The sequence below is a fragment of the Synchiropus splendidus genome, chromosome 2 (assembly GCF_027744825.2).
Source record: "Synchiropus splendidus isolate RoL2022-P1 chromosome 2, RoL_Sspl_1.0, whole genome shotgun sequence".
Lineage (NCBI taxonomy): Eukaryota > Metazoa > Chordata > Actinopteri > Syngnathiformes > Callionymidae > Synchiropus > Synchiropus splendidus.
The window spans coordinates 27,575,994-27,603,062 of NC_071335.1; the positions used below are offsets into that span (position 1 = coordinate 27,575,994).

Consider the following 27,069-nt stretch of genomic DNA (forward strand, 5'->3'; position numbering starts at 1 on the left):
AAACAGTTACGCATTTTGTTTATTACATGTTGGAAAAATGTCATTAACACATTTGCCTTTATTGTACAAACTTTCACAACAGCCTCCAAATATGTTCAAAAATCAACATGACAGTTGACAAAACTCCACAGTGCCATTTAAAGTCATCTCTACTACAGCAGACATCCTAAAACAGTCCGAGCTAAACAAAGAGAGCCATGCACCAAGGCAAGTAGAAAAAAAGAATGTAATTTGGGGAAAGTAAATCCACGTTTTTTTGCGAATGAGTCAAGCTTTGCATCTTAAAAATAAAGTAAAAAAAAAAAAAAAGGAAATGAAATCTACAGGAACATGTTAGCATCCGAAGACCTTTGCCTCTACCGTGAAGTGTAAATGAGACTGTTGCAAGGAGCCAGGCAACGTTAGTACGTTCCAAAGATGAATTGGAGAAAAGTCGGATTCGTCCAACTCATCCACGAACGCTGCCCATGATCCATGTGACCAAGCGGAAGCACGTGAAAAAACACAAAAACTGAAATCAGCAGAGTGAATGCTTACTTAAAAACTCACCACAATAAAAAGTATTTCACAATATGAACAGGAATTTTACTAAAAAGAAAACAAAACTTCACATTTAAGAGAGAAAACGTTTGAAAGTAATCTGCATGGATGTGTAGGGGAATTAATAAAACCCATCCGATCACTGATCCAGCCTGGTTCCAGGGCCGACACGCTCCTTTCCTCGGCCAGTGCTGCATCGTCTTACTGCTCAAATTGGAAGTTCTCGTCGCCAACCTCGTCACGCACGAAAAATCCTCCGTCATCATCACCCATTTCAAAACCTTCATCCTCCTCAGGGTTGCCTTCCAACTCCTGGCCGTTCTCCTCCTGAGCTTGCAGTTCAGGCTGCTGCTGCTGCTCCTCCTCCTCCTCCTCCTCCACTTTGTCCGTCTCCTGCTCCTCCGTCTTTTCGGTTTCTTCGGCCGCTTCCTCTTCCACGACTGGCTCTTTGTCATCAGCTATCGCCTCTGCCTGGCCCTCGGCACCCTCCGCTGCTTCACCCCCCTCTGCTGCTTCAGTTAAGATGGTCTCCTCTGGGTCGTTCTCATCCCTGTCAGTGAACGGATTCTCACCCTGCAAGAGGAATATGGAGCAAAAATATAAACGGGCGTGGAAGTGAAAATGAAGATCAACAGTACAGACAGATCTTCAACACCAAGCCAAGACAGACCCATCATCTGGCCCGGGTGCACACTAAACGCACAACAAAGCTGCAGCAAGAAGAGTTTCTCGCTCAAACCAGCAGGTGGAGGGAGACCAGACACCAACTATAATTCTCGGTAACATCAATTACTGCCAGCACACAAACTGACCTTCAGGTACTTCTCCAGCTTCATCCCGATGAATTTGTGGTTGAGGATGCTGCGCGCCACAGCCAGACTGGCCTTCTTGGAAAACTCCATCATTTCCTGGAATCAAACCAAAAACAGTTCAGAGCAGAGTCACATCATTTTGTGTTATCATTAAAAGACGGGACAATACCTTCCTGTGGTAGTTGTGCTCATGTGATTTCATGTGTTTTTCGATCAGGTGCGGCTGCATGGGAATGAAAATGTCACACGCAACGCAATGGGCAGCTTCCACTTTCTTCAGGAAGTGTTCCATTCCCAGCTCTGAGCAAGAAAAGAGGGGGAAGTCGGTATACAACAGGCAGCAGTAATTCACAGATCAGGTGGGCGCCTAGACTACACCCACTGAAAAAAGGAAAAATAAATCTTCATCCGTAGAGCGACTAAAACTGTGAGCACTTTTTGATGAAGCTGACAAAGCTACAAACATCTGAGGTATCACGCCCCTCTGCTTCTCTCACTTGCCCACAAATGAACCCCCCCCCCCCCGAAAAAGTCTTCAACAGGTTCAGCTAAGCACAAGCTCCACAATACCACCTTCTCTTCGTCATCTGTGAGAATGATACAGCGCGACTCACAGGTCAGGCATGCATACTACATTGCTTCTAACTTGAGTTTGTTCCTGGACCTCACCGTCACCCCCGCGATCAACAGTTACAGCGTGAAACCCTGACCATGGTTCTTGCACTCACCCCGGGTGAGATCCTGCTCTTTGTAGAAGTTAGAGATGATGGTGTTGAAGTTCTCCAGCTGGGTAATACGTTCCTCTGTCTTCTTGTACTTGTTAAGCAGATACTCCTGCGGAAGGAAGCAGCCAAACAATATTAGAGACCGAGTTTCACCACATCAAGAATCAGTGAAGACATTCATCCTGAGATCAACTGTTCAGTGACATGGTGCCACTCACTGCATACAAAAACAGAGCTGTTACTAGTATTTACACTAGTAAGTAGTAACACTTTGGATCAACTTTGATGCTACTTCTAGATTATATGATCAGACATTAGAATGACTTTATCATGAGACACGACTGATCGTATTATGACCGAGAGGCGCCACAGTATCTCAAGCGTTATCACTCCAAGGAAGATGGTTGTACAAATAGAGGAAACAGTGTTGACTCAAGTGCTATCTTACAAGGTCAAGGGTTTTCAGGAACCATGATTCAGTGACTGATTCTCTTCAGAGAGGCTGAGACTGACAGTGTTGCTCCAGTCTTTAATGAAGCATACAGTTGTTGCTAAGGTGCTCGTACTTTTCCTACAGGGTTTTGTGGAGAACAGCCAACGCAAACAGCTCTTCTGGAAAGGCTGCTTCAAGTTCCAGATTTATTATTCAAAAATCATTCCAAAGGAAGCACTTACCTCAAGGAAATCTGTTGTGGGCTTAGACAGCTGACTTGCAAGGTACCGAAAGTGTTCCTTATGGAAGCGACTCTGAAGGTGAGCTTCCATCTCATCCTTGTAGAATGACCGGAATTTGCAGAGCGAGCAAGCGTACGTCATTCTGCAGGAAGAGCAGCATAAAAGAGTTACAAACCGAGAACCATCAATGCCTTCTTGCCAATTACAGCATAGGGAAACATCACCTGTCCAAAAAGCCTCTCTTCTTTTTCGCCTTCTGTGCTTTTTCCTGTTGCTTCTGCTTCCCCTGCTTTTTCTTTCCCTGAGCATCTTCGGCCTTCTCCTCCCCTGGTCACAATAAGAGCATCCCTTGAGTCAACTTCATCTTAAGGACTCAAATTCTCTGCATAGCAGGTAAACAGCCCTGCAACAATCATCAAGTTAACTAACCATCTTCCCCATCCGCTGCAGGTTTTGCCTCCTGTTTGGCACAAGAAAGAAAAGCAGAGAGATAAGTACAGAAAACACAATTACACAAAAAAACGCCACCTTAACAGCAGCACAATGGGATTTGTTTCATGACCATTGTAGTTTCACATATAGCTGGGGTTTGAAACATTTTAAAAATCTCATCTGCAGAAACGTTTATTACATTGTTAACATTATTGTGTTGAGGTGTCAACCCTTTTTTGCAACCTCAAGCATCAAAGAACAAGAGCACATTAGGCCTGGAAAAGCTCACCACATACAGCTAAAATATCTGTCAGTGGCTTTATTCAAGTCGTGCTGGAGCTGAAACTAGAGATCTACACAGTTGGGACCGGAACATACAGAGAACAAGACTTTGACTGCCCAAAACCAAGTCGAGACCACGACCAATGAGGGAGGCGAGACAAAGACGGAGACCAAACATACTCTTAGTTATTTCGTACCACAGTCATTTTTACATTCACTAAAGGAGTCATGTTTGACGGCATTGGCTTGTCTGTGTTTCAAAATAACTTGAGAAGTCAGAGATGGATTTGGATGAAATATTCAGGAACTGCGAAATGGGACAAAGACATGAGAAGATAAATCAAACTGAAATGAAATCATCTGTAATCAGTTTGTTCTCAGTCTGGGTCCCGATATGCTCTAGTCTTTGGCATGAGCTCACCACACAAAACTCACATCAGTTTCGGTCTTCTGGTCGTCATCGGCCTCATCTCCATTTTTATTGGTTTGCTCTGGTGGGTGGAGGAAAAAAAATCCCTTGTCATCAACCAATCAGACCATCGTGACAAGCATCCATTATGTTGTCCATTGGCACACACACACAAAAAAATAACCAAACATCTGAATTACCATCAGCATCCTTCTCCTGCGCCTCCTCGCCCTCTTCTTTGATCATCTTTGACTCGGGCTCCTCGGCTCCGTCAGGGCTCTCCTTCCTCTTCTTTTGGGGGTTGTTCTGCTGCTGTAGTCAGAATAGAAGTCAATACAAAGTATCCCCCTGCCAACTAATAATCCCAACTCTGTTGTACCTTAAAACAGGAGAAATGAAAGTTACATTGAAACTTCTTTTTTTAATGTTAAATTATCCATACAGTTTTCAGTGTGATTCAGGAGTACAGGACACCTAAGAATAGGAACTGTTGTGAAGTACAGATTCTTCTAACCTGGACCTTATAATGACAGAACATGCAGTGAATGACCCGGGCACCATAACAAGAAAATATTAGTCATTTAAATACAAAACCATTTGACAGATAGCGTTCTTTAACACAGCACAGTGGTCTAAAATCAAGGGTAAAGTCAGGTACAGCAGCTCATCAATCAGCATCTTAAGAATGGGAGGGCGGGGGCGCCGTCAAGGCCAAAGAACGGGCTGTTTAGCTTCATGGGGCAGCTCTGACCACATCAAATAAAGGCAGAGAGGACTGCGAGTCGGTGTCAAACTGGACGATTTAGTGACACGTTTACTTAAAGTGGCATGTAGCAGGCACTGGTCTGCAAGCCCTGCTCGGGTTGAGGGCGTCAGAAAGGGCTTAATCTATGCCCCATATCTGAGTGTTTAACTGGCTGGAGGTACTTACTTTGTTGAGGGGTCTCTTGCGGCCCCGCTGGCGGCCAGCCCGTGGGCCTCCTCCAAAATGCCTCCCAGGGAAGTCGTGAGGCCCTTGATTGGAGCCACGATGGAAACCCCCACTCATGGGGTACAGGCGGTCAGACAGGAGGGATGGGAGCTTGCCTCTACCACCGCCACCTACAGGAGTGGGGTCAGACCTGCGGTCTCCATACCCTCCTCGACCACCGCCACCCCTTCTGGGTGAACGTCTGCCTGCTCCAGGCCATCCTCCACCTCCATCTCCGGAACTTCCTCCGATGAAGGACTCCCTCATATTCTGTCGCATTTTAGCGAGCCCATAGGAAGAGGAAGGGCTGTCGTAGCCTCCTCCCCCTAGGCCGCCTCGCTGACCCAACATCATGTCCCCGCGGCCATCATAACCATAGTTTCCACCACCAGATCTATAGAGATCTCGGGAGGTGTAAGCGGAGGATTGCGAGTCGTAAGACTCGTACTGGTCATACCTGCGAGAGGGAGGGAGGGAGAGAGTGATAGAAAACAGTCGGGAGCAATGGAGGCAGGGAGGGTACTCAGGTTTGAATTTCTCCTCCTGATACTCCTCCCCCGCAGCCTGGCATTCGCCTTTCATTTTCTCTGAGGTTCATGTCAGACGTTAGATGAGATCAGACCAAATACATGTCAATGCTGCAGACGTAGATGCAAGAACATGGATTCGTTCTCTGGCAAGCATGTTCACAGAAAGTCATCCAAATCATGGGCGGAGGTTAAAAAAGTGTTGTGTTTTTTAAACTCCTTAATTGCTGAATGCCTCAATCATGACAATGACTTTGTCGGGTAGAGCGTTGGAGGAAGTTTCATCACTTGCTTTCCAGAATATCTCAGGAGTGCTGCCGCATAGAGGGCAGTGGGCCTTCAATTAACAATTCAGCTTGAGATGGTAATATCAGGCCAAAACGCAACGTTTCCCTGCGTGACCTAAAACCAAATTTTGGGGTTAGGCCACATAGGTCAACGACGGGAGCAGCGAGACGAGAATTCCGTATCCACCTATGCCAACTGGCAGATGGGCTGAGAGGACATCAACATGACAAGTCTTGCTTCCAGTGAGCTACAGCAAACGTTCAGACACAGTGAGAATGAAGAGAAACGCCTACCACACCTTACCGCCAAAGCCATTACCTCATGAACTGCACCGGCGACTTGACTCACTTATTATGAATTTCAAAAACAAAATCATAAATGGTGACGACAAACTAAACCCATAAGGTAGATTAGTAACATGTGTTGCATTGCTGTATTACTCTACAAAGCAGACATCTCGGACCACAACTTTATCATGCAGTAGTATTTATAACTCCTCATTGTTTTTTTTTTTAGGTCAAGATTGTACGACACCTAAAAGATTTAGGATAAATGTCACTATTTTAAGTTTAATTTAAAAAAAAAAAACTTTCATTAGTCGTTTGGTCCTGTGATCCAAGCCAATTGTGTATTGTTTCATATTTTCCTGCACTATATATGATGAATTTGGAGACTAAACTCAGCATATCTGCATACACGGCTATTGTGAACGAATGGAAGAAGAGACCTCTCTTTACCTGTCACGTTTCATATTTCCTTCCATCTGAGAAAGCATGTCCAAGCGTTGGTTTATCTTGGCAATGACAGCATCCGCATGTGCACCTGAAGACATCATGGAGCCTCCAGAGAGCCCCCTTTTCATTTGACCGAAGCCATCATAGCCAGAGTCGTCACCATAGGAGTCATACTGGCCAGAACCTGGAGGGATGCAAGTTTCAGACATGAGTACAAGGTGTAGACAGGATTCAAGTTGACAAATAGTGAGAAAGATAAAACAAATTAAGATGGCTTCCGTCCTTGATGGGGGAGTGGTTTATTTTATACTACATAAAAAGGAACCTGGATGTTTAAATGCATTTGCGACAAGCCCATTCAATGTTGTACTTTAGATATTAATATTATCGGGAATAGTCTCAACAAGTCAATGCATTAAGTGGTCGAAGAAGCTCTAACCAAATATCCCTAACACAAATTCAAGTCAGAAGCACTTTCACTTTCAAGTGAACTCTCTGAATGCAGTCCTAAACATGATCAACATATACATATAATATATATTAACTTTAAAAAAAAAAAACAATTTACATCAACCACATCTGTATTTTTAAACACAAAAGCTATTTGGAATTAAAGGTTAAATGACAAAGTGGATGCTTAGAACAGAAGGAAGTACAACACCTCTATTGCCAGATCCTCCACCCCAGTTGGAAAAACCTGGAAGTCAAGGGGGAAAAAAGGTTAGATGCAATATTTATTGTCATAACAGCATCAGCGCGTGCACGAGGGCGGGTCAGCACGATTTGTTGAAATAAACAACCAATAAAGAGGCTGCAAAACGACCCGTATACCATGGAGTAGAGTGGAATTCAAAGACACAGTGCTAGACAGAATTAATTCGGTTCTCTTGTTGAGAAAATTCAACGCAACAATAGGCTACTCCGCTGCGTTAGCATCTTAGCTGAGCTGAGCGTCACCATTCGGCGCCTTGACGACAGGAACAGTAGCGTATTACACGCTCCCATATTCTCATCAAGTTCAACATTTCACCGTCTTTCAGATGACGTGATGTTTGGCTGTTTGCTAAACACAAACGTTTCTGTTTTCAGTCGCGGCCTGGTTTGCTAACGGCAGGATGCTGTGGCTAAGCTAAAGCGGCCAGACGCCAGCGAACAACAGCGAACTAGTCATCGGTGGTGGTAAAAAAAAACAGTATTAAAAACAACACGACACTGTTTTGACAAAACATCCGTTTACCAGATCCGTAGCCTCGATCATCCATTGTCGTCGCTAGACCTCGAGTCGTTCACCACGATCGTTAAGTAGGTTCCTGAAGTGCCGGATGTGAACGAGTGAGCCGCTGGGAGAAGACGGAAATGACGAGGTTCTTGGGGTTTTTTTGACCGGGATTTGAATTATGTTGTGAACTGAAAACCTTTACTGCATACAGACCAAGTTTCACAGTTATTCAGGGCGAGACTCTAAAGTCTTCAGCGCACTTCAATGACGTTTTATATGCGCCGCACGATCAAAGCAACCGTTTGCTCTTTGATCGTTTTTATAAAAACGTTTTCATCCAGCGGTTCAAACTCTGTCTTCTCCCCCCGCGTGAAACAAGGCCCGTGTGTTGACAAGTTTTCTCGCTGTTTCCTCCCACCTAAAATACGACAGCTGTTATTCTCATTTTTACTGAGTGATCAAACAATCGTGCTCAATTTGAATGAATTGCACTGGATTCATTAACAGTGAGCACACCATAAGCTCATTTTTAGTTTAGTAGCATTGCTACTTTTCACCATACAAAACAATCCCATCTCTTAAGATGGAAATCTAATCTACCTCCTACACACACACAGTGGCTAAAAGATGTTCTATATTTTTTGAAGCTAGAGAAAGTTAGGTTGGCTATATGTGGACAATTGGAGAAGTTCAATAAAGTTTGGAAACCTTTTTTTGTTTTAATCAATAGAATAGAATTTACATTTGAACCAGAAGCTGTTGACTTCTGTTGAGAAGCTGGGTTTCCATAATTTTGTACACTGAGGTCAAATTATTTGTCATTTATTTATTGATTTATTTTCTACTGTTCTGTATATTTGCATGATCATTAATATTACCTTTTTTTCATGCGCCTTGGTTGTCTCAATGCTCTCACTGGTCATAATTTTGAATGTACCATAAGAGTGTGGGAGGGAGGGTTGGTGGTTTGTTTTTGTTAGTTTTTTTTTCTTTTTCTTTCTACTCTGTTATTTGGCAGAATTCACCTCATGTCCTTGATATCATGTTTTGCTGTTTTGTGTTCTGCCAAAAAAAAAACAATAAAAAAACAAAACAAAAAAACAATCCCATCGCTCATATGAGGTTGCTGCTGCATCTCCAAATTATGGCTCGATAATATTGCGATGGTATGAATTATGGAGCGCCATAATTCGGCAATCAACAATGAAAAGTTAGAACACATGGAAATGAAGGCAGGAAAAATAAAATAAATGATGTGCAATATAATAGAATAGAAATAAATATGATCAGTTTAATCCTTGTTTCTTTCTCCCTTATTTAATGCGTTTTGCTATTGTTTACTAAAAACATGGCTAAATAAAACACTAAGAAGGCTGACGTCTCCCATCACTCTCTTCACCTCCTGCATCTCTGTCTGCCACTCCAGGTCTTTGTTCAGCCTCATCACCCCAGACTTCTCCAGCAACATCACCTCTCCCGAACTCCGCGTGTCAGTCTGTCCATCACCACAGCAAACAAGGCTCCCCATTTACAGAACTTCAGCCCAGTTTCAGCAATGAAACATGAGCAAAAAGTTGAATCATCGGGGAGCTTCCAGCAGCATCTCCCCGTGGGCCTCACACATCCCTCCCTCTCTCCTCCCTCCTCGCCCTCGTCCTCCTCTTCCCTCAGCACCGCCCCTGCCAGCTCAGTTGACCAGCGTCGCAACTGAGCGATGCACCTCCTCATGTGATCTCGGCGGACCTCACTCCCGATCCTCTCCTAAATAATCTCGAACAACCGACTTCCACTCCGACTGGACGCGACAGAAGCTGCTCACATGACACGGTTTTCGACACTGAAAACTCCGGGGAAACTCTGAACGACCCTCTGCGCTGGAGGAGGATTTAGTCCACTCTACTCTGGCTCCTTTAAATGCTCGTCCGAAACCCAGGTTCTTCTCATATTTGAGGACTAGAAGCTATCTTCAGGCGGAGATTGGAGCGTTTTAAAGGTAAACATCTTGATGATTATTATGACGTTTGTATTCTTTTTACCGTAATGCTCATAATACTGCGTACTTTTTCTTCTTGTCTGGCCCCGTCAGTTATAACAAGATTTATGGCAGATGTTACTCTCATCCTTTGATAAATAAAGTCAAGGTGAAGTTACTGTTCCAAAGATATAGTTGACAATTATTTGAATTATTTTAAATTGAATTCATAATCTTCATAATTTTAAGGGATTTTGTCACATATTAAATTATATTTCTTACATCATATATATATATTTTTAAATATAATTGATTTCTGAAACGGTTGAGCTTCCAAATAAAGGCCTTTAAAAAGGCATCCTGTAAGAGTGGTGGTCAGGAAAGGATTTGAAATGTAACAGTTCAAACTGGATCAAAACACCATTGGACGGTTTATGGTTCTCAATAGTAACTGAAGTGCCATATCTATGCAAGCCAGCGTTTTCCAAACAATTCTAATGTTTCATTAGAAACACGCTGACTACACTGTGGGGCTTGAGAGCCTCCGTCCATCAGTCTGGTTTCTTGCCGTGTCAGTTGTGTTCACGGGTGCCTCTGCTATCTCGCCCTCCCTTCAAAAGGTACTTTTCTTGTCCCCTGTGAGACTCCTAGTTACAGTGTGGTTGCATCAGTCGATTCTCTGATAGTTGGAATGAGATTTGAAAAAAAGTTTGGAGGCAAATAAACTCTTTTCCTGTTGTTTTTGGGTGCGTCTGCATTAAACCCCCTTCCACCCACGCAGTCTGCTCCAGGGTGGGAATACTTCTGGTGTACATAATACATGAGTCCCAATGAGAAAAGGAACTGTATTATGTTAAATAGCAGGGTGGAAGGAAAGAATGAATATAGATGGAGTACTTCATGAAAGGAATTCTGGTTTGCGTTCCAACTATTCCCCTGGATTGGTTTCATACCTCTAAATGAGAAACAAAAGTGAAGCACCGCCCTTCTTGGATTGGACTGTTCCTTAACCCTGCTGTCGTTTCAGTGAGTGATTTCTGACTCCTCAGGTCTCCTACCCCGACCCTCAGTATTCTGATATATATTCAACAGCACTTTTGATACCAGAGTGATAATAGAAGATGAATACTTAATCATGTTTAAACATAAAAAATAAGAAGTATAAGAAAATGAAAAAGAAGCAAATAAATAGAACACAAATCATGGTGAACAAAAGCAAAATTGACAAAGCTGCAGCAGACTTGGGATCATATTTCTGTTGTTGTTGTCTGTCATAGAAAAAAACATACTAGAAACCAACATTAATGAGTCCCACTGGCCAGTTTAATGCAGTCAAGTAAAGGATGGACAGTGTGTTGCTGACCTGCAATGCAATAGCAGACTACACCCAGACCCAAATAGTAGCTACCAGTCTGCAGATCCACATAGCAAAAGCTCTATGAACTTGATTTTGCTACTCCGGCCCACGTCCGTTTCAGATGGATCCATACCAAATGTGGCCCGTTGTTCAAATGGCATGGATCCGTGACGGATGTTAGACTACATTTGGCCCACATCTTTGGTGGGATAGCGGCTACATGTCGTCAAATCCACACAAGGTGCTCGCTGCTACCCGGGTAGCACCATATCCGAATACACCTTTGAGTATCGACCTACATCTGAAGCTGTTTTCAGTCAACTTTGAGTCCAATAACCATCTGAACCAGAACCTGAGCTCCATTGCTGACGTGCCAAAAGCGCGCCGTGCCTCTCTGTTGAGGTGTCCTGGGAATTTCCCCGCTTGGAGGAAACCTTGAGGCCGACCCTGGTATGGGAACGCCCCCACACAAATGAGGAAAGTTTGGGACTCAACACCATCCTGGATACGTGTGAGACAATGACTGGATGAAGCCCGTATAAGATTCTGTGCTTACACGATGAGTTCAGTGAGTTCAGTCCAGCCATGAAACCCCCCCCCCCCACCTCCGTGTCAGAGACAGCTTGTTGTGTATGGAGGATGACATGAGAAGGTGATGGCCGCCACCGATTCTTCTCTGTTTAGAAACTGCTCCTCACCACTCGCTCCGCTTGGCTCCCTGGCTAGTTGTGGTTTGGTTTTTGAGCCCAGCCCTGGACCAGACACTCATTTTTCTCCTCTTAGTTTCAAACCGCTAACTAACCACTGGCTCCTTAGCATCTCCCCCCTCCGTCTTCACCCCCGCTCCTCCATCCTAGGAATGTCTTATTTACCTCCTCCCCTTCTGCCCAGAGTCTTGCATGTGTAGCGCTGACATACATGCGAACGCTTGACACATTCCGCCCCTGACGGTTGACAGACCACCTGCGAGGGTACACACACTCGTTCATAAACCTCCTTTTCTTCTCCCCACTTTTCCATTATCCTCTTGAGAGCCGTACCGAGTCCTTCACTCCCAAACCAAACATGGAGCAAATTCCTCAAACCCTCCTGCCTCCTGCCCTTTGCCTCCTTGCTCTCTGTCTTTTTACCTCCGTGCTCAACTTGACTTTGGTTGAAAGAGTCTGTGAAAAAGTTCAGACAGACAAAGGCAGACAGAGCGAGAAGGAAAAAAAGGCCCTGGCGAGAAGGACGGGTAAAAAATGGGATCAAATGCCCTGACAAATGGGCGTTGGATCAAAACCTGCTTCCAGTTGTTCCCACAATGAATGTTCTGTTTTTCTTCGGGCACATTCTCCTGTGTGGACTCGGAAATGAGGCTATGGTATAATGGTATAAGCTACAGAACCAAAGCGGCACCTGGAGACTTCGTTCTAGGATCAGTCTCATTCATCTGCCATGACCCGGGTCAGAGCTTTGGAAGGAGGCCAGCTTACCTGGACAAGTGAAAGTAGGAATGATGGAGTAACACTGGTTCTTTTTCATTCGTTTCTCTCCATTGAACCTGCCAAGGGACGGCAGGTGTCATTTTGCTTTGCTAAAGGTGAAGTTCTAGGACTGAAACTGATCATATTTGCTCAGGATTTTTCATCAATCAAGAAGTTGGAGATTCAGGCTTCTCTGCAGGAAGATCTCAGTGTAGCAAGCTCATAAGTTGCTGGAGAAGCCTTGAAGATGTTCAGATCCTATTGTAGCTAGGACACCGCGCGGGACCCAATGGGCAGCTTGAAGGGAACCAAAGTCTTTACTAAGTCGTGTCATAGCCGAGACTTGCTTCAGCAGAAAGATGCAAGTGTGTGAGTATATTTGACTAATAGACTTATGCCTTTGTATTCTGTCTTTAGTTTGATCTCGGTCTTGCCGCTGTCATTGGTCTTGGTCTCAGTTTGGTCTCTGGTCCTCAAAGTGTTGGTCTTTAACTTAATCTCTGTTGGCTCTCAAAAGTTTATGAAACCAACAAGGCGACTGTGGAAGAAATATTCATCATGTACCTCTTGCACAAGAGAGGAAACGGAGGCAGCGTTGGAGTCGGTGGTCGGTGAGGACATTATAATATATCGCGACTGGAGGACGGAGAGTTTCCACCTTTGTTATGTCTTCCTTGCGTTTCATTAGAGCTACATATCAGGTAGTAACAGCAACACTGCCCCCCATGGTTTCCAGTGGTAGTGCTCCGTTTGGCCTGCATCCGTAGGCTTTGTGGAGATGTGCAGAAATACGGACAATTTTTAGGTCACCACGTCTATTTCTCACCTAATAAAGAACTCTAGTGTCTTTCTGTCTGAATGGATGCCAAGTCGATTTCTGTCCTAGTTCTATTCTTAACTTTCTGCTTTACTGGGACACTTTTGGCATTCCTCGTTGGCCAAGTTCCTAGTTCCTCTGTCTATTCTGAACTCTCTAGATCACCCAGTGTATTTTCTACCGAGTATATTTGTCACTTGCCAGTTATTTTATTATGGAAAAGTCTACTTGTGTCATGAACGAGCTCGGCAGATTTCAGGTCGTCAGTCTGTGAACATGTTTTTAAAGTGTCACCTTCTCAGTTCAGCGCATTTACGGATGGTCTTCATACACTCAGTTTGGAAATGTTATTGTCAAAACCAGACCACGTGAGGAAGCCACAGCTAAATGCTGCTGTGATTCATCACCTCTTTGCAACTTAATGCATTCTTCTCGCGTGACTCTCTGGTGACATTTCTCCCCTCCTGTGCTCTGATTTTTCTCCTCTTTGTTTCGTCAAAGGAAATAAAAGGAGCAGGCACAGATGGAATTGGTTATTATTTACTGGCTTGGAACTCACACACACACACACACACAGAGTGGAAACAAATTGGGTGAATCTGCTCTGCACGTAGGAATGTGAGGCGCATGTGCTTGTGTGTTTAAGGTCTCTGGGACGAGGAGGAAAACAAGAGCTCTTCTTTTGATTTAAAATGCATTTGATATGGAGGGGAGGTGAAAGTGAGCAGTGAGACACTTTCTGTGTTGAGCTTGTCTCGCTGCCAAATGGTTGGATGGTGCTTCTGCAAGAGGAGCAAAAACAATGAGGATTTCTTCTTTGTATCTCTTCAAACTCACTATTCTTCCCTACCATTCGTATTTCCTTTGTCTCTTTGGTGACTCATCATCTGCTCGGATTCATTCCTGTTTCCAGCCAGCTTTTGTCGCTGTTGACCAGAATTGGAAACAAACAGCAGCCGTTGTGTCTCGTCCCTTTGTCGCCAAGTCGAATGCTGGGTAAATATCAGGCTTCTCTGGCTGAGGTTTTACGGCACTGGAGGATAAGATGAGATGTGTTTGAACGGCTGTTAAAGTATCCCTGATACAGCTTTGTGGAATTCAGATATCAGTGAGCCTCCAGCTGGGGGTTCACTCGACTTTCTCTACTTATTGAAAGCGTCCAACACAAAATGAGAGTTTCAACTGGTGGAGGGTATCATGATGCCACGCACCTTGTGGTTATCGTGACTGAAACTAACAAAATAAAAGCAAGCGCACTAACAGAAGCAGTTTTTTCCTCCTCTGTGTGAACAGAAAGAGACAGGCGAGCAGGATTTGAGGTCGGTGCCGGACTGTTGCACCTCCCCACTACAGAGTTGCATCACTTAGTGCTGCCGGGATGCAACACAGAGAAATGTGGAAAAATGAGAAAAGAGGAAGGGCGGGAACTGAGTCCGATTTCTCTGCCCTCCACCCTTCTCTCCCGCCGCCTGCTCGGACCATTTTCTTTCATCCTCAGGGAAACTCTGGAGAAAACTGCTCCGCACATACAGATCAAAACCCCATTGGCGGCACATTCAGCCCACTGCTTTGTCTTTTTCACCTTCTCTGGCGGGTGGCGCCGACGAGCCGCTAATCCCTTCATTATCCCTGGTGAGCAGAAATCTCTGATGTATAGGATAACTGCTTCATGAATTTTGTTTAAACTTGTTCCAAGCATTTTCATGTCTCTTTTTTTCAAGGTCAGGGAAACACATTTTTTCGTTTGGTTGCACACGCTACCGTACACGCTCCCTGACATGTAAAAGATTCTGCGCTGTGCTCTCCAAAACTATTCCAAAGAAAGAGCATGCTTTCTGCTACATGTAGAGAGCTGCCATGTCTTCAGAATAATGATCTCTTTTTTTTTTAAGATGATAGCTCATGTGATCAAACATATAAAAAGGAAGTAGAGTGTTCTTAGCAGAAAAATCCCAAAAGAAACATCATGACTGAGGTGGTTAAAGTCGCACATGGTCGGACAAATGAAAGCAAGGATGACGGCTGCAGATTAGAGCCACAGCTTAAAAAAATCCAGAAACCCTGGCAATGATGGTGATAACGAATGAGCTGTGCAGCAAGTACTGTGTCTACACCAGGACTAAGTGACCGGGGCTGCCACTAGCCGATCTTCAGGTGCTGACTTGATATCATGGTCTTCTTTCTCCTCTTCTTACCTATGCCATGTTGTTTCAGAACCATAGGGCGGAGGCCCATGGTTGGTTTGTTTTACACCTCTGGGCCATGGGATGCTCAGTTTTAATACTCTTGCCGTGATAGTTACCAACTATGGAGAAGTTCTTGAAAAGAAAAAAATGATAAAGAAAGTGATGGTGCCTGCAACAGTAAACAATGTTCACTTGTTTTTAAAATTTAGATATCCTTTTTTTTTTAGAATATTTTCATTTACACTTCACTTATCTTGCTTAGTTTATTTATGAAAAAGAAAATATTTTATGATATTTTGACATTTTACTATATTTATTTTATTCATGACTTACAGTTTTTCCAATTTTCTCAACAGTTTGCATCAAGGGTTTTTTTTTCCTTCAGATCACATGGTTTCATGCCGTTTCACAAGGTCTTGGTATGTGTACAAGATGGCTATTGAACACAAATGTAGTCACAGTAATGAATCAGTTCTATTCCTTGAATGGGCCCCGGACCCATTTGATCTAGAAAAGGTGGGCCCCGAGATCAGAAAGGTGAAGAACCTCTGGTGTACTTCATGAGGCTGTTCTTTGTAATCATTAGCCACGACTCGCTTCACAAGTTAGCGTAGCATCATTACGGCCTTGGGAAGTAGGATCGGTTGCCACACAGCCCAAGACGAACCCTCCCGGGCTGTTTCCAGGGAATCACACCACCTTTGACCATCTTTTTTTCCCCGAGCTTGAATGAGGATTTTAAGGCCAAAACTTCTCGCTACTACATCTGGAGGACTGGAGAGCGATGTAGCGAGAGGATTACTGTGAGAGATTCTACGACTGAATGACAAGCCAATATATAGTATAAATGAAACTCCAGTTACACCCTGTACCTTCTGGACTGAATGTTTTTCCTGGCTATTAAGTGAACTCCTTGTCTTGTCCTGGCCTCTTTAAAACCCACATCACGTCCTCAAGATCCCTCTCTCCTCCCAACACGAACCACATTGTCAGACCACTTTTGTTTTCAACCGCTATTAGCTGATCAGAGTCCAGTTTCCACCGTCTCTTTTATCCTGAAACCAAACAAAAATCATCTGGGCTGCATTGTGCGCTGCCTTATAAGGATGTGGGACGCCAAAATCAATTTCTTTATCTTTCCAGCCACAGACTGGGAAGTGTTGGCCTGTTCTCCACGTACACGAAACTGGAAACATCTCAAAAGTGCAAAAGAGGAAATGGCTCATTTACATCCAGCGACGACTTAAATGAGATCAGGGATGGAAAATAAGCACCTACAGCCATGGAAGAAGGTTACAGAGCTATATGTTTTCAATTATAGGCTGTGATGTAGAAAGGAAGGAAAAGAATGCGCAGGAGAGTTGGACGAGGGAGAGGAGAATGTAGTGGGAGGAGAGGAGGAGGAGGAGAAGTATGCTTTGCTGGAGGACTGGCAGAGGAAAACCGCAGGAAGGAGAGAGAGGGAGGGAAGTGGCGAAAGAAACGAGTAAATAGAGGAGAGGGAGGGGCCAAAGCTGGGGTGCTGTTGGACTGATAATGAGACTTGAAGATGTTATTGGACAGTGGGAGGAAACCGGAGTGCAATACCTGTGTACGCAGGGAGAGAACAAGAACGCAGTACCTTCCAGATCCAACCTCGTAGAACTGACCCACACATTCAGTTTCTACAGCTGAGCTCACAGCGCGCTGATACCGATGATGTGTCTGTGGAACGGCCTTAGCTTCCAGGTGCTGCTAGGCTAAGACTTACTGAAGGGCTTTGAGAAATGCTTTCTGCTTCAGGAATGACCACATTCCATCTGAGGAGGGCGCCCTGCAACCCTACGTCCACGGCCCTGGAGCTATAGCTTTAGTTATTTATGAATGGCCAACTGATCGAGGAGAACTTGGTTATCAGTTGTTTAGAATCATTTACTCCTTGACGTCCCTCCCGCCAGTGCCTACCCCTCACTCGCACTGAAAGCAACTGCGTCTTGCCTAGCTTCCCTCCTGACATCCTGTCACGGGGCGTTTCAGAGCTGGGCATCTCTGGATCCTCCAGTTCACTTCAAGTTTGAGCCTATATTTGGGCTTATGGATGGTTCTTGAAAAACAATTCTGATCCAGTGATGTTGGCTGAGACCCTCCCACGTTGCACATAGTGTCTTCCACTTTGTGTTTGTTGTGTGACTTCTTGGCTGAGGCATCTGCTTCAATCAAGATTGAGATTTCCAAGCAGCAAGCCTCATAGAATAGTGGTATATTTTAGGAGAAGCAGAGCGCCATGCGTCGCTGGTGAGGCCACGCTCATGGACAAGTGTTTAGGCGTTCAACTGCAGAGCCTAAGGATGGACACTGAGGGATTATAGGCCTCGAACATTGGGGTTTCTAACTGCCATCCAAATCCTGATGCCATTTTTTGCTGAGACTGGGGAGGTTTTGGTCTGACCTAGAACTGGTCTGGGAAAAACCAGCTACATTCCTTGACACCAAATGTAGCACTCATTAGTTTTGGCGGTCGACGTGCTCGCTCAGCTTTAATCCTGAGTAGCTTCATTTACTTTGTGAGAGCAAAGTTACCTCACAACTACTTCAATGTTTTTTGCTGAACCTCGAAACCTCTTCCCAGTAAATGTCTAGGGAACTCGTGAAATACGTCATTAGCCTTGCCGCGGTGTTTAAGCTTGAATGTTTTGTTTGTTCAGAAAGTGCTCAAAACAACAGCTTCTATAGAACAACCTTTACTGCCCTTTGGCGTCGACTCCAAAAGCACATATGTAAGTGCAGTAAAAACGACAGGCTGGACTGAATATAATTGTTATGTGGCCAAAAACCTCCTTGGGTTTGAAATCTGGAGGCTGAAGTACATGTGTTGGTGTGTAGCTGCGAGTGAACTGCCAAAGTATGTGTTTTTGCGAGGCAGTAGGGGATCCATAAGAGGGTCCGGGCAGGCCGCCCAAACACAGTTCATTGAGGGGAAAGAGTAGGCGGGGCCTGCTGCTGGAGATGTTGAGGGGCTCACGCCAGTCTTGCCTGTTGCTGCTGTGACTCTGCCTCCATGCCAGGATACATATGGAACAGTATGTGCGTGATTTCACAATAGCACCGTGTGTGCTGGCGGTGTGTGGACGTAGACGGCACTGGGACCTCAACATTGACTTCATTGTGGTTTAGCTCCAGCCTCACATTATGTCGAGGTGATCCTGCCGGGGATTGTGGCAAAGTTTGCGGCGACTGCGATCCTGGAGAAAGTTGCCGGTTTGCGTCCAAATGTGTCACCAGTAAATTTGAAAACTGGCCACTGACGTTGCCATTAAAGAGTCATTTGGCGAGTCGGTCTGTAGAGTTTGTGTGAAAAATCCTCCAGCGACATCTGGCACTTCAGGGACGGAAAGGACAGACGATGGAAGAGAAGAGCCTGAAAAGCTTTGTTTCTTTGCTGTTGTTTCGGGAGCATGTGGTCTGAGGTTTGCTGCTGAAACCTCCAGTTTATTTGCAAGTTTGACGTCCGTCTTTCATTCGTACCTGTGTGCTGATGATGACGCACAATTCCATATGGATGTTGGTTGAAACCAGTGACAGATTGAGGAATTTTGGTGTCATGGTTGAGGTGAGACCGACCCCACAATGACACTTGAAAATTGCAGACAAAAAAATGACACTGGTTTTTATATTTGTAGTCGACCTCCAGGAGGATCTGCATTATTTTCTACCCATTTTGTGCATTGCTGAAAATAACTCATTCTAACATTCATACAACCTCCACCAAGGGGGTTATGCTTGTTCAAAATAACTTGTAAACTTATGAAGGGATTTGGATGGGAATATGCCAAATGGCACAAGGAACAGGTCACGGGGGAAGCAGCTTCAAAAGCTCGCTCCACACACCAACTGGCTTCCTGGCCAGTGAAGAGATATAAGGTACTGTCTCTCTGCTGATGGTGTAGGGGTTAGGATTCAGCGCTCCCATTGGCGGCCAGGGAATTACGTTTTTGTTCTTTATTGGCGGAGGTTTGCACTGTCTGAGTACTTTTGCAGTTGTCTGGATCAGGCTCTGTGTTCTCCTGACCTCAGTGTCTACTTAAGATTCGTAATAATAGTAATAATTCCTTGGTTGTTTGTCCTCCTCTTCCGAAGAGAACCCCATCAATAAGAGTCCAGTGAATGTGCTTTCATTCCACTGCCCTGCCTTTGGTTCACTTATGGTTTCATCGAAAGAAATTGTCCTACTTTTTCAGAGGGGAGGAAATTCACCATGTACATTTGTGCAGAATTATGTCAAAACATTGATTAAAGTCTGAGAAGTCACCTGATAGATCAACGGATGTCGTGATAATGCTGAGAATATTTAAGGTGTCGGGTTTTTAATGTGACCTTGAAGTCATTTGTTGAGCTGTGTAAAGCTGTTATTCATGGATTTGAGTTCCAGTCATGGAAATTAGGTTTCAAGTTGGGTGTGTAACAAAAGGGTTGAGGACCGGATCCTCTCTGGTTCTGTGCGTGAAGCACATGAAAAGCTTGGCTTGACTCGGGAGACAAAGCTGTTTTGTGTTTCTGCCCTGCTGTGAAAGGAAAGTTGTGAAGCCTCAGTTGCAGGAACCAATTGGAGTGGCTGAATTGAGTATCCAGAAGTGTGTGGCTGGTCTTTTCGACTCTGTGACTCCAGCAGCCAGGACGCTTTGGCATGGATCATCTCAAGAAAGAATCCACCCCGCTGTACAAGCAGCAAACACCTGATAATCCTCTGTCAAGCTGCTACGGTCACCATGTTGTTGTTGACGTCACTCCAGGTTGATGCTTCCTCCTCTAAAGTCCACATACCCTCACTCTCTGTGCACATTGGTGGAAAGTGGTGCTCCATAGTCTTAGCTGACCTTCAGGTTGATCTGCAGTTACCCTGAAGTTCCGCTGCCACATCCCACCACTTGGAGGCTCGGACGTGCCCGGACCAACAAACTGGCCTGCTGATTCAGCAAGAGCGCCACCCCGGATGCTTCCGCAGACACTGTACATAATATTATATGTTCCAGTGACCTGCTGTTTTCAAGATGGTTAACTGCAAACCTGTCCCAACATAGAATCTGCTAACCAAAGTTAGCCGCTCCTGTTATTTGTAGTCTCTTATCTTTGACCTGAAACACTCTTCTGTGCCTTGCCATGGAATTCTGCCTCTGTACCACCAACCTTTGTGTAGGAGCCTTGGAAAGAGTCACTGAAGTGACCAGTTTGGCCTCGACAGGAAGAGCTGTCCAGATGCTCTAAAACTGTAAACCCCAGAATCCATTTCAGGTGGTCTTCATTTCCTCTGAGGTTGGAGCTCCTTCACAGGAGATGGAGGTGGCGCTGGGGTCCTCCTCCCCTCGGAGATCAGCCTTTCAGCTGATTTCGAACCCTCCATCCCTTCCTTGTGTTGAAGACCAAATCCTGGAAGCAACACGACTATGATCTTCCAAGATACTCGCAGTTGGTATGGCTCCTGCTGTTGCTCGGCTGCTCCAAACGTAGTTTGTTTGAGGTGTGTTCACACTAAACATGATAGGGGGACACTTCTTGCTCCGGAACTCTCTGTAGATTCTGGCAACCAAACGACGTCCCGCTGTCTCTAAAGTTGCGTTAAAGTGTGGTGCCCCTCCGCACCCCTCCAGCACCCCCCATGTTTGCATCTGTTCTACCTCGCATCGTGTCGCTGTCAGGCGCGCTGTGAACATTAATATTCCCCAGAGCTGCAGATGTTTGACTGTCGTGCCGCGGAGTGTTTTTTCAGTTTCTTCAAGAGAGTTGTTTTTCTTGAAGGCAGATATCTTTGGTTTGACTCACCCAGTCCGGGTTGAGTCACAGATGATTCTTGTCTCGTGCTCCACCAGAGGAGAACTCTGGCTCGGCTGGAAAACCACAATCTGGACCGCAGACACGCAGGAGATCATGACAACAAACCCACTTTCTTAATGGCTCGCAGGAGTCTCCCCTCTGGCGCCACAAATTCAAATAGAAATATGGAGAAGTTATTTACTGGAGGAATGTCTTTTGGACGCTGATCCCACAAATATTTTTCAAGTATTATCTAAATCTAAATCTATAAATGTATCTAACTATCTAGATAGATAGATAGGTTTAAGGCTGTGGTTTTTCCTGTGCCTAGTACTGACCACTGCGTAGTGTGGACAAATGAGGACATCTAGTGGAACGCGTGGGTATAGCAAAGGCGTGCTTCTCAACTTTTGCTCAGGAAGCTTTTCTTTGCAGATGTTCTCAGCAGACGAGCCTCTGGATTTGAAGCTTCCCTCTGGACGAATCCAGACAGACAATCCAGTGAGGTTGCGGAGGAGGATGTCGTCTATCTGTGCTCCTCTCTGCAGCACGCGACCTCGGCTGATGTACACCACCTTCCCCTCGCCGCCTTCTTCACCAGGTAACTGACTATCCTTCGACGAGATGTGGAAATTCTGGATAGTAGGTGGCGCCGTATTTCGGCCCGCTGACTCAAAGAAATGAAGACAAATGGAGTCTGCTTTTGGTTTCTTCACCATCACTTCCTGACCAGTCGGAATTGTGCCGTCCTTCTCTGCAGATTCTTTGTCTCCCTCTCGTGAGCGACCCAGGTCCTGTTTCACGCCTCCAGCCATGGACCTCAGCTTGTCCCCTTCATCCCGTCACACCTCCTCCCTGTCTCCCGCCCCTCCCTCTCCTTCTCCATCTCTGCCTGCCTCCCCTCTGGAGTCCCCACAGAGCAGTAGCAGCCCACAGCCACATCTTTTCTCTCGCGTGAGTCCTTGCTGCTTCCAAACTGCCTGACGCTACAGTCACTCTGCTAAACTACATCTACTGTCCCCATCTTCATGTCTTTAGGAGCTGAGCTGTTATCGGGGAGTAGAACGCGAAGCTTCGCATCAGGGGTTTCCGTTTTTCCTGCCGATCTCCAGCTCTCAGAGAGGATACAACTTCCCTCCTTCCATGTTTGTGGGTGCCAACAGAGAGAAAGAAGACTCACCTGAGCCCTCAACAGACGTCCACCTGGGCAGTCAACTGGTCTGCCGCTGGGTGAAGGTACGATTACGTTGTCCTTTAAGACACGATAGGATGAGGAAGTGACAAAATCCCAGTAGCAGGAAGAGTGAAAGGGACGTTTTATTGGACACTAGTGGTCACTGCAATGCACACTGAGTAGAAGAGTCAGAGATGGAGATAGTGAAGTTGGCAAGGTTTGCAATGAGTCAGAGACTAATGTCACGTCATCTTCTCCCTCGCAGTGTCGCCTGCAGTTCGACTCCCTACAGGACTTGGTGGATCACATCAACGAATACCACGTCAAACCTGAGAAGGACTCGGGGTACCACTGCCAGTGGGAGGGGTGTGCCCGCAATGGGAGGGGCTTCAATGCCAGGTACATTTTCTTCAAGTTGAGTTTTTTTACTACGTAATCCAGCCCTTCCAGCAGATGGCGATGTTGCAGTTCTGCAAGCCGCTGCAATTTTGTCTAATCGCTGCGACTTTCCCGACAATTCCACCTCAGAGACTCCATTGCCCACCCGTCTATGCAGCATCATATTCATGTGCGCTGCCAATCGCTCACATTTGTTCACAAATATGGCTGCCAAGGGTCACGATTCAGACGTGAAGGATTCTGAATCCATTCATAAACGTCCCATGATTGAAATGTAGAATAGACGGAACTAGGAAGTGGAACTGACTAGTGCAGCTTCACCCGAACACTACGGGGCGGACGTAAACAAACATGGCTGACCCCCTACATCCCGACACTGTGGGACAGATCAGCAGTTACTATTTTATGCTTGTGTTTCCAGGTATAAAATGCTGATTCATATTCGTACTCACACCAACGAGAAGCCCCATCACTGTCCCACCTGCGACAAGAGCTTCTCTCGCCTGGAAAACCTCAAGATTCACACACGCTCACACACAGGTGAGTGAAGGATAGAGAAGAGGTCAACTCTCTGCGTCATCATCTTCCAGTTAAAGGACCTGTACTTCTTTCTCCCAGGAGAGAAACCCTACATCTGCCCATACGAGGGCTGCAGCAAGCGCTACTCCAACTCCAGCGACCGCTTCAAGCACACCCGCACTCACTACGTGGACAAGCCCTACTACTGCAAGATGGCGGGTTGCCTGAAGCGCTACACGGATCCCAGCTCTCTTCGCAAACACATCAAGGCACATGGCCACTTTGTCGCCCCGGAGCAAGCTTCGCCTGGGCGGATGCAGGCCGGACCCTTGGAGCACCCGGGGGAACTGGCCCCAGTTGGCGCACCCCATATCATCATCCCTGGTTCTGCCACTCTCCTCGGAGGTCTGGGGACTTCTTTATCTCTATCTGCTTTCTGCCATGCAAGAGCCCTCAATCACCACAGGGCGTCGCTGTTCCCCATGGGGGCGGGAATCGGTCCCTTGGGTCTGGCCGACTCTCCATTTTTTCACTTAGGCGCGTCCTTATTAGGGCTGGACGGTCTTAAGCGGATGGTGGGGAAGGAGGTGGCGGGTGAGGGAGGGGAGGTGAAGGCCGAGGTTCTCAACCTGTCCTCAGGTGTTGGGCCCAGACACAGAGACCCCTTGTCCTGGGTGGTTGTTCCCCCGAGGGCTCTGCTTCTCAAACCAGCTGTTGCCAGCTAGGACGTGCGCTCGGACTGGTGTGGATGGCTTTTGTGGCCCCCTTTACTGCCTGCTGGAAAGACCCCCGTCATTATCCTCGATGGCCCTCAGGGGTCCAAAGAGTCAGCTGATTCTGTTGCTTTCCTGTCACCAATGTTTTCGTCCACTCAGACTCCAGTCAAGTGCTGTGTAGTTTGCCTGTCAACAATCGCCCCGACAGCTCCCACATTAGCATGCGCCATTAGCTTTGCTAGTGGAGTCTTTGACTCTTTTTATTCAAACACAAACAAGCTGCTCGTCCTGTAATAACACTTGCTGCGTCAGTAGCATTTGTACCTAGCTAGCGCTGCAGTAGTTGAGGTCGTTGAAACCCCAACGTGGACGTAGAATTTCAGGCCATTGAAATCTCAATATATTTAGTTTTATACTTCTGAGAGTTTGGACTGATCAAGACATGCAGTCGCGAGTCAGGTTTCCTTGTGATGATATCCAAAACTCCAATCCAGTCCACACAGTCCCAGATTCATGGAGCTCCATCTGACCACTGTCGCCAGGGCAACTGCGTCCTAGGCCCTCGCGAACCCGTCCCTGTCCCCGCCTTATGCAGGGGTTGTAAAGGTGGCTTGTGTGTCTAAGGTGTGTGTGTGTGTGTGTGTGTGTGTGTGTGTGTTGGGGTTGAAAAGGTTGCTGTGAACAACATTAAAAGCACTTGAGTCAGTCCAACCTTCTGAAGGTGTCAAGCATGAATTTGCACAAACAACTTTCATGTGGATTCCACGTCCCGAACGGCCATTTCACCCAAGCAAGAAACGGTATGGGCCATGATTCCATCTAAAGTGGCTGCCAGTCCACGAGGCTGGCCCGGAAATGGATCAGGACTGATGGCGTAACAAGAATGCCCAACTGGACAGTGGACCTCAGTAGCAGGAACAAGGCGGACGAGGATGTCTTTTCCATATGGTGTCAGATTGGGCGGCCACGCCCCCTTTTGTGACTCTAAATGAGAACGGCCCAGTTGCTCATAGTACCATCACATCATATAACGTGTTTGACAATCACCTGTGATAGAAACCAAGCCATAAAGATCTCAGGTGTACGAATGGTTTTTAATGTTTGACAAGCCTCGCAGGCAGCTCTCGCTGTCAGCCAGGTGCAACCGCGGTCTTCATTCTGAAAAGTCTTTGTCTTATACGTTGCACTAAACGCACTTGATTCCTGTTGGGAGCTCACAAAGGTGATATACATGGGTTTACAGCACTCGCCGTCACTGATTAACCCGTCGCCAGTGAAGTTTGTGCAACTGCCTCCAACTAGTAGCATCAAGGTCAACTGCTCGCTGTTTGTTAACGCTTCGCTTTTTCTTTTGATCATTTGGAGACAAAGATCGGGACGCGATCTGCTCGGGTGGTACTGACCTGTGTAATCCCCACTCATACAGTATCATAGGAATATTCAGCCAACGTGTACGAGACTCATGTACGTCTTCTTCAGCCCTCTGGTAGAAAGCTCCGCCCCCCTGACGATGGCCACCTGGAGGCCAGCATGCTGTGTCGTCTTCTACTCTTGTTTTGCACATTCGACTGGTCGCGCTTCCTTCGAGTGCCTTCTTCCTGTTTCAGTGGAATATATCGCACATGTATGGACACATTTACACCAATGTATGAGCACAGATTTCTACGACAACTGATGGGATTTTGTACATCGAAGCCGCTTTACAATGACGTTACCAAAGCTGAAGATCCAATAAAGACAAACATGGAAGACAAACCAGTCTGTCTCTCTGGTGAAGCAGGGTCTGGGGGGATTGTTTACAAGTTGTTGCCAGTCATGGGGTACTCCACCAGGTGGGAAATTAAAGTTCCTCTGGGGTGGCATTATATATGAGGGGCCGCCCCACTTTTCATTAAATTTTTCATAAAGTGTCATTTATGAAAAACAATGACAACAGAAAAAATAAAACATGACATCATTCTTTTTTCTCATTTTAGATCATGAATATGATTCTGAGATTTAGTTATTAATGCCTGGGTAAAAACATTGCATGACACATTTATTACAAAAAATTTTTCTTAAGGACAAAACGTTTTTCCAAAAATTTGAATTGATGTAGAGCTGTATTTAGAATTAATAGTAATGAATAATAATAATAGTAATGTAGATGATCAGTTTCACCTTGACTTTATGAGGGCCTCAAAAATACACGCACAGGCCCGCATGCTTTGTTCAGCACTGTACTCACCCTTTCGTAGTATTTTCAAGTCTTCAATAACAGCAGTAAGCTCAATCTTATATAAGAAGATCACTAGTAAGGATAGCGAGAGCATCGACTGCAGTAGTGATCACTCGTATCAGAAGTAGATGAAATAAGAGGAGAGTAATGTGAGTTGCCAACAGCTGCAGAAGAAGTACTACAATTGGAAGTAGAACAGGTTGTGGAACAAACATCCGTCAGTGGTGGTAGAATAACTAATTGGAGTAGTTGTATTTGCAGTAGCAAATACTGCAATCAAGGATAAGTATTATCATATTAGTAGTTATAGTACTTTCAGAAGACCTTACACAGTAGTTCAAGATTTTTAAATACAGTATTAATTGCTGTTGTATTGCTTTAAGAGCAGTCCTCAATGACTTGGATTAGTACTTGCAGAAATAATGTAAGTGGTGGTCATGTCAGTTGAACTTTTAGTAGAATTTACAGCAGAAGAACTGACAATAACAAAAACAAAAGTAGATCAGAATACACACAGTAGTAGTGTCAGTAGTGGTAGAGGTACGAGACGCTTTTGATGAAGACAGGAGGGCTTCCTCTGTTATTGGTGCAATAACTTCTTAGTAGTTGAAGTAATAAAAGAGCCGAGTCGAAGAAATACAAGGTGATGTACACAGGTACATTTTCACTCAAGGTGTCGTAATGTCAGCGGTTAACAGCAGTAAAGTATGGATTATTATAGTAGAATTAACAATGGAAAAATGGCTAGGCTTCATAGTATTTCTTTCAGATGGGTAGAAGTAGTAGCAATACATCAGTGTGTGATACTGCTGCAGTAGCAGCAGAGTGACAGTACTGTAGCGATG

At 45.5% G+C, this 27,069-nt stretch overlaps 2 protein-coding genes across 5 annotated transcripts; one reads left to right on the forward strand and one right to left on the reverse strand.

The window, feature by feature from the left end:
* akap8l (A kinase (PRKA) anchor protein 8-like) lies at nt 1-7,841 on the reverse strand. 2 transcript variants are annotated; one of them, XM_053857864.1, is made up of 13 exons: nt 7,632-7,841; nt 7,056-7,091; nt 6,398-6,578; nt 4,807-5,302; nt 4,076-4,184; nt 3,902-3,957; nt 3,182-3,212; nt 2,977-3,079; nt 2,753-2,894; nt 2,081-2,186; nt 1,522-1,652; nt 1,353-1,448; nt 1-1,113 (listed from the first exon to the last, which is right to left on the reverse strand). In XM_053857864.1, exons 1-13 carry the CDS (start codon nt 7,654-7,656, stop codon nt 742-744), a joined length of 1,884 nt encoding a protein of 627 aa, XP_053713839.1. In that variant the 5' UTR covers nt 7,657-7,841; the 3' UTR covers nt 1-741. The 2 variants fall into 2 exon arrangements, with proteins under 2 accessions (XP_053713839.1, XP_053713838.1); XM_053857863.1 differs by having other exon boundaries at nt 4,076-4,187.
* Nucleotides 7,842-9,308: 1,467 nt separating this feature from the next.
* LOC128753587 (zinc finger protein GLIS2-like) lies at nt 9,309-25,749 on the forward strand. 3 transcript variants are annotated; one of them, XM_053855372.1, is made up of 7 exons: nt 9,309-9,606; nt 21,617-21,799; nt 21,959-22,152; nt 22,237-22,434; nt 22,638-22,771; nt 23,193-23,311; nt 23,390-25,749. In XM_053855372.1, exons 2-7 carry the CDS (start codon nt 21,634-21,636, stop codon nt 24,013-24,015), a joined length of 1,437 nt encoding a protein of 478 aa, XP_053711347.1. In that variant the 5' UTR covers nt 9,309-9,606; nt 21,617-21,633; the 3' UTR covers nt 24,016-25,749. The 3 variants fall into 3 exon arrangements, with proteins under 3 accessions (XP_053711347.1, XP_053711344.1, XP_053711346.1); XM_053855369.1 differs by having other exon boundaries at nt 21,634-21,799; XM_053855371.1 differs by lacking the exon at nt 9,309-9,606 and adding an exon at nt 14,099-14,857 and having other exon boundaries at nt 21,634-21,799.
* The last annotated feature ends 1,320 nt before the right edge of the window (nt 25,750-27,069 follow it).

Coding starts and splice junctions, on each gene's coding strand:
- akap8l (XM_053857863.1), bottom strand. CDS start 7,656: ATGGATGATCGAGGCTACGGATCTG. Junction 7,092..7,631: donor TGATCGAGGCTACGGATCTG/GTAAACGGATGT, acceptor CTTGACTTCCAG/GTTTTTCCAACTGGGGTGGA. Junction 2,895..2,976: donor AAGAGAGGCTTTTTGGACAG/GTGATGTTTCCC, acceptor CTCTTCCTGCAG/AATGACGTACGCTTGCTCGC.
- LOC128753587 (XM_053855372.1), top strand. CDS start 21,634: ATGTTCTCAGCAGACGAGCCTCTGGATTTGAAGCTTCCCTCTGGACGA. Junction 22,772..23,192: donor GGGAGGGGCTTCAATGCCAG/GTACATTTTCTT, acceptor TTGTGTTTCCAG/GTATAAAATGCTGATTCATA. Junction 23,312..23,389: donor TCACACACGCTCACACACAG/GTGAGTGAAGGA, acceptor TCTTTCTCCCAG/GAGAGAAACCCTACATCTGC.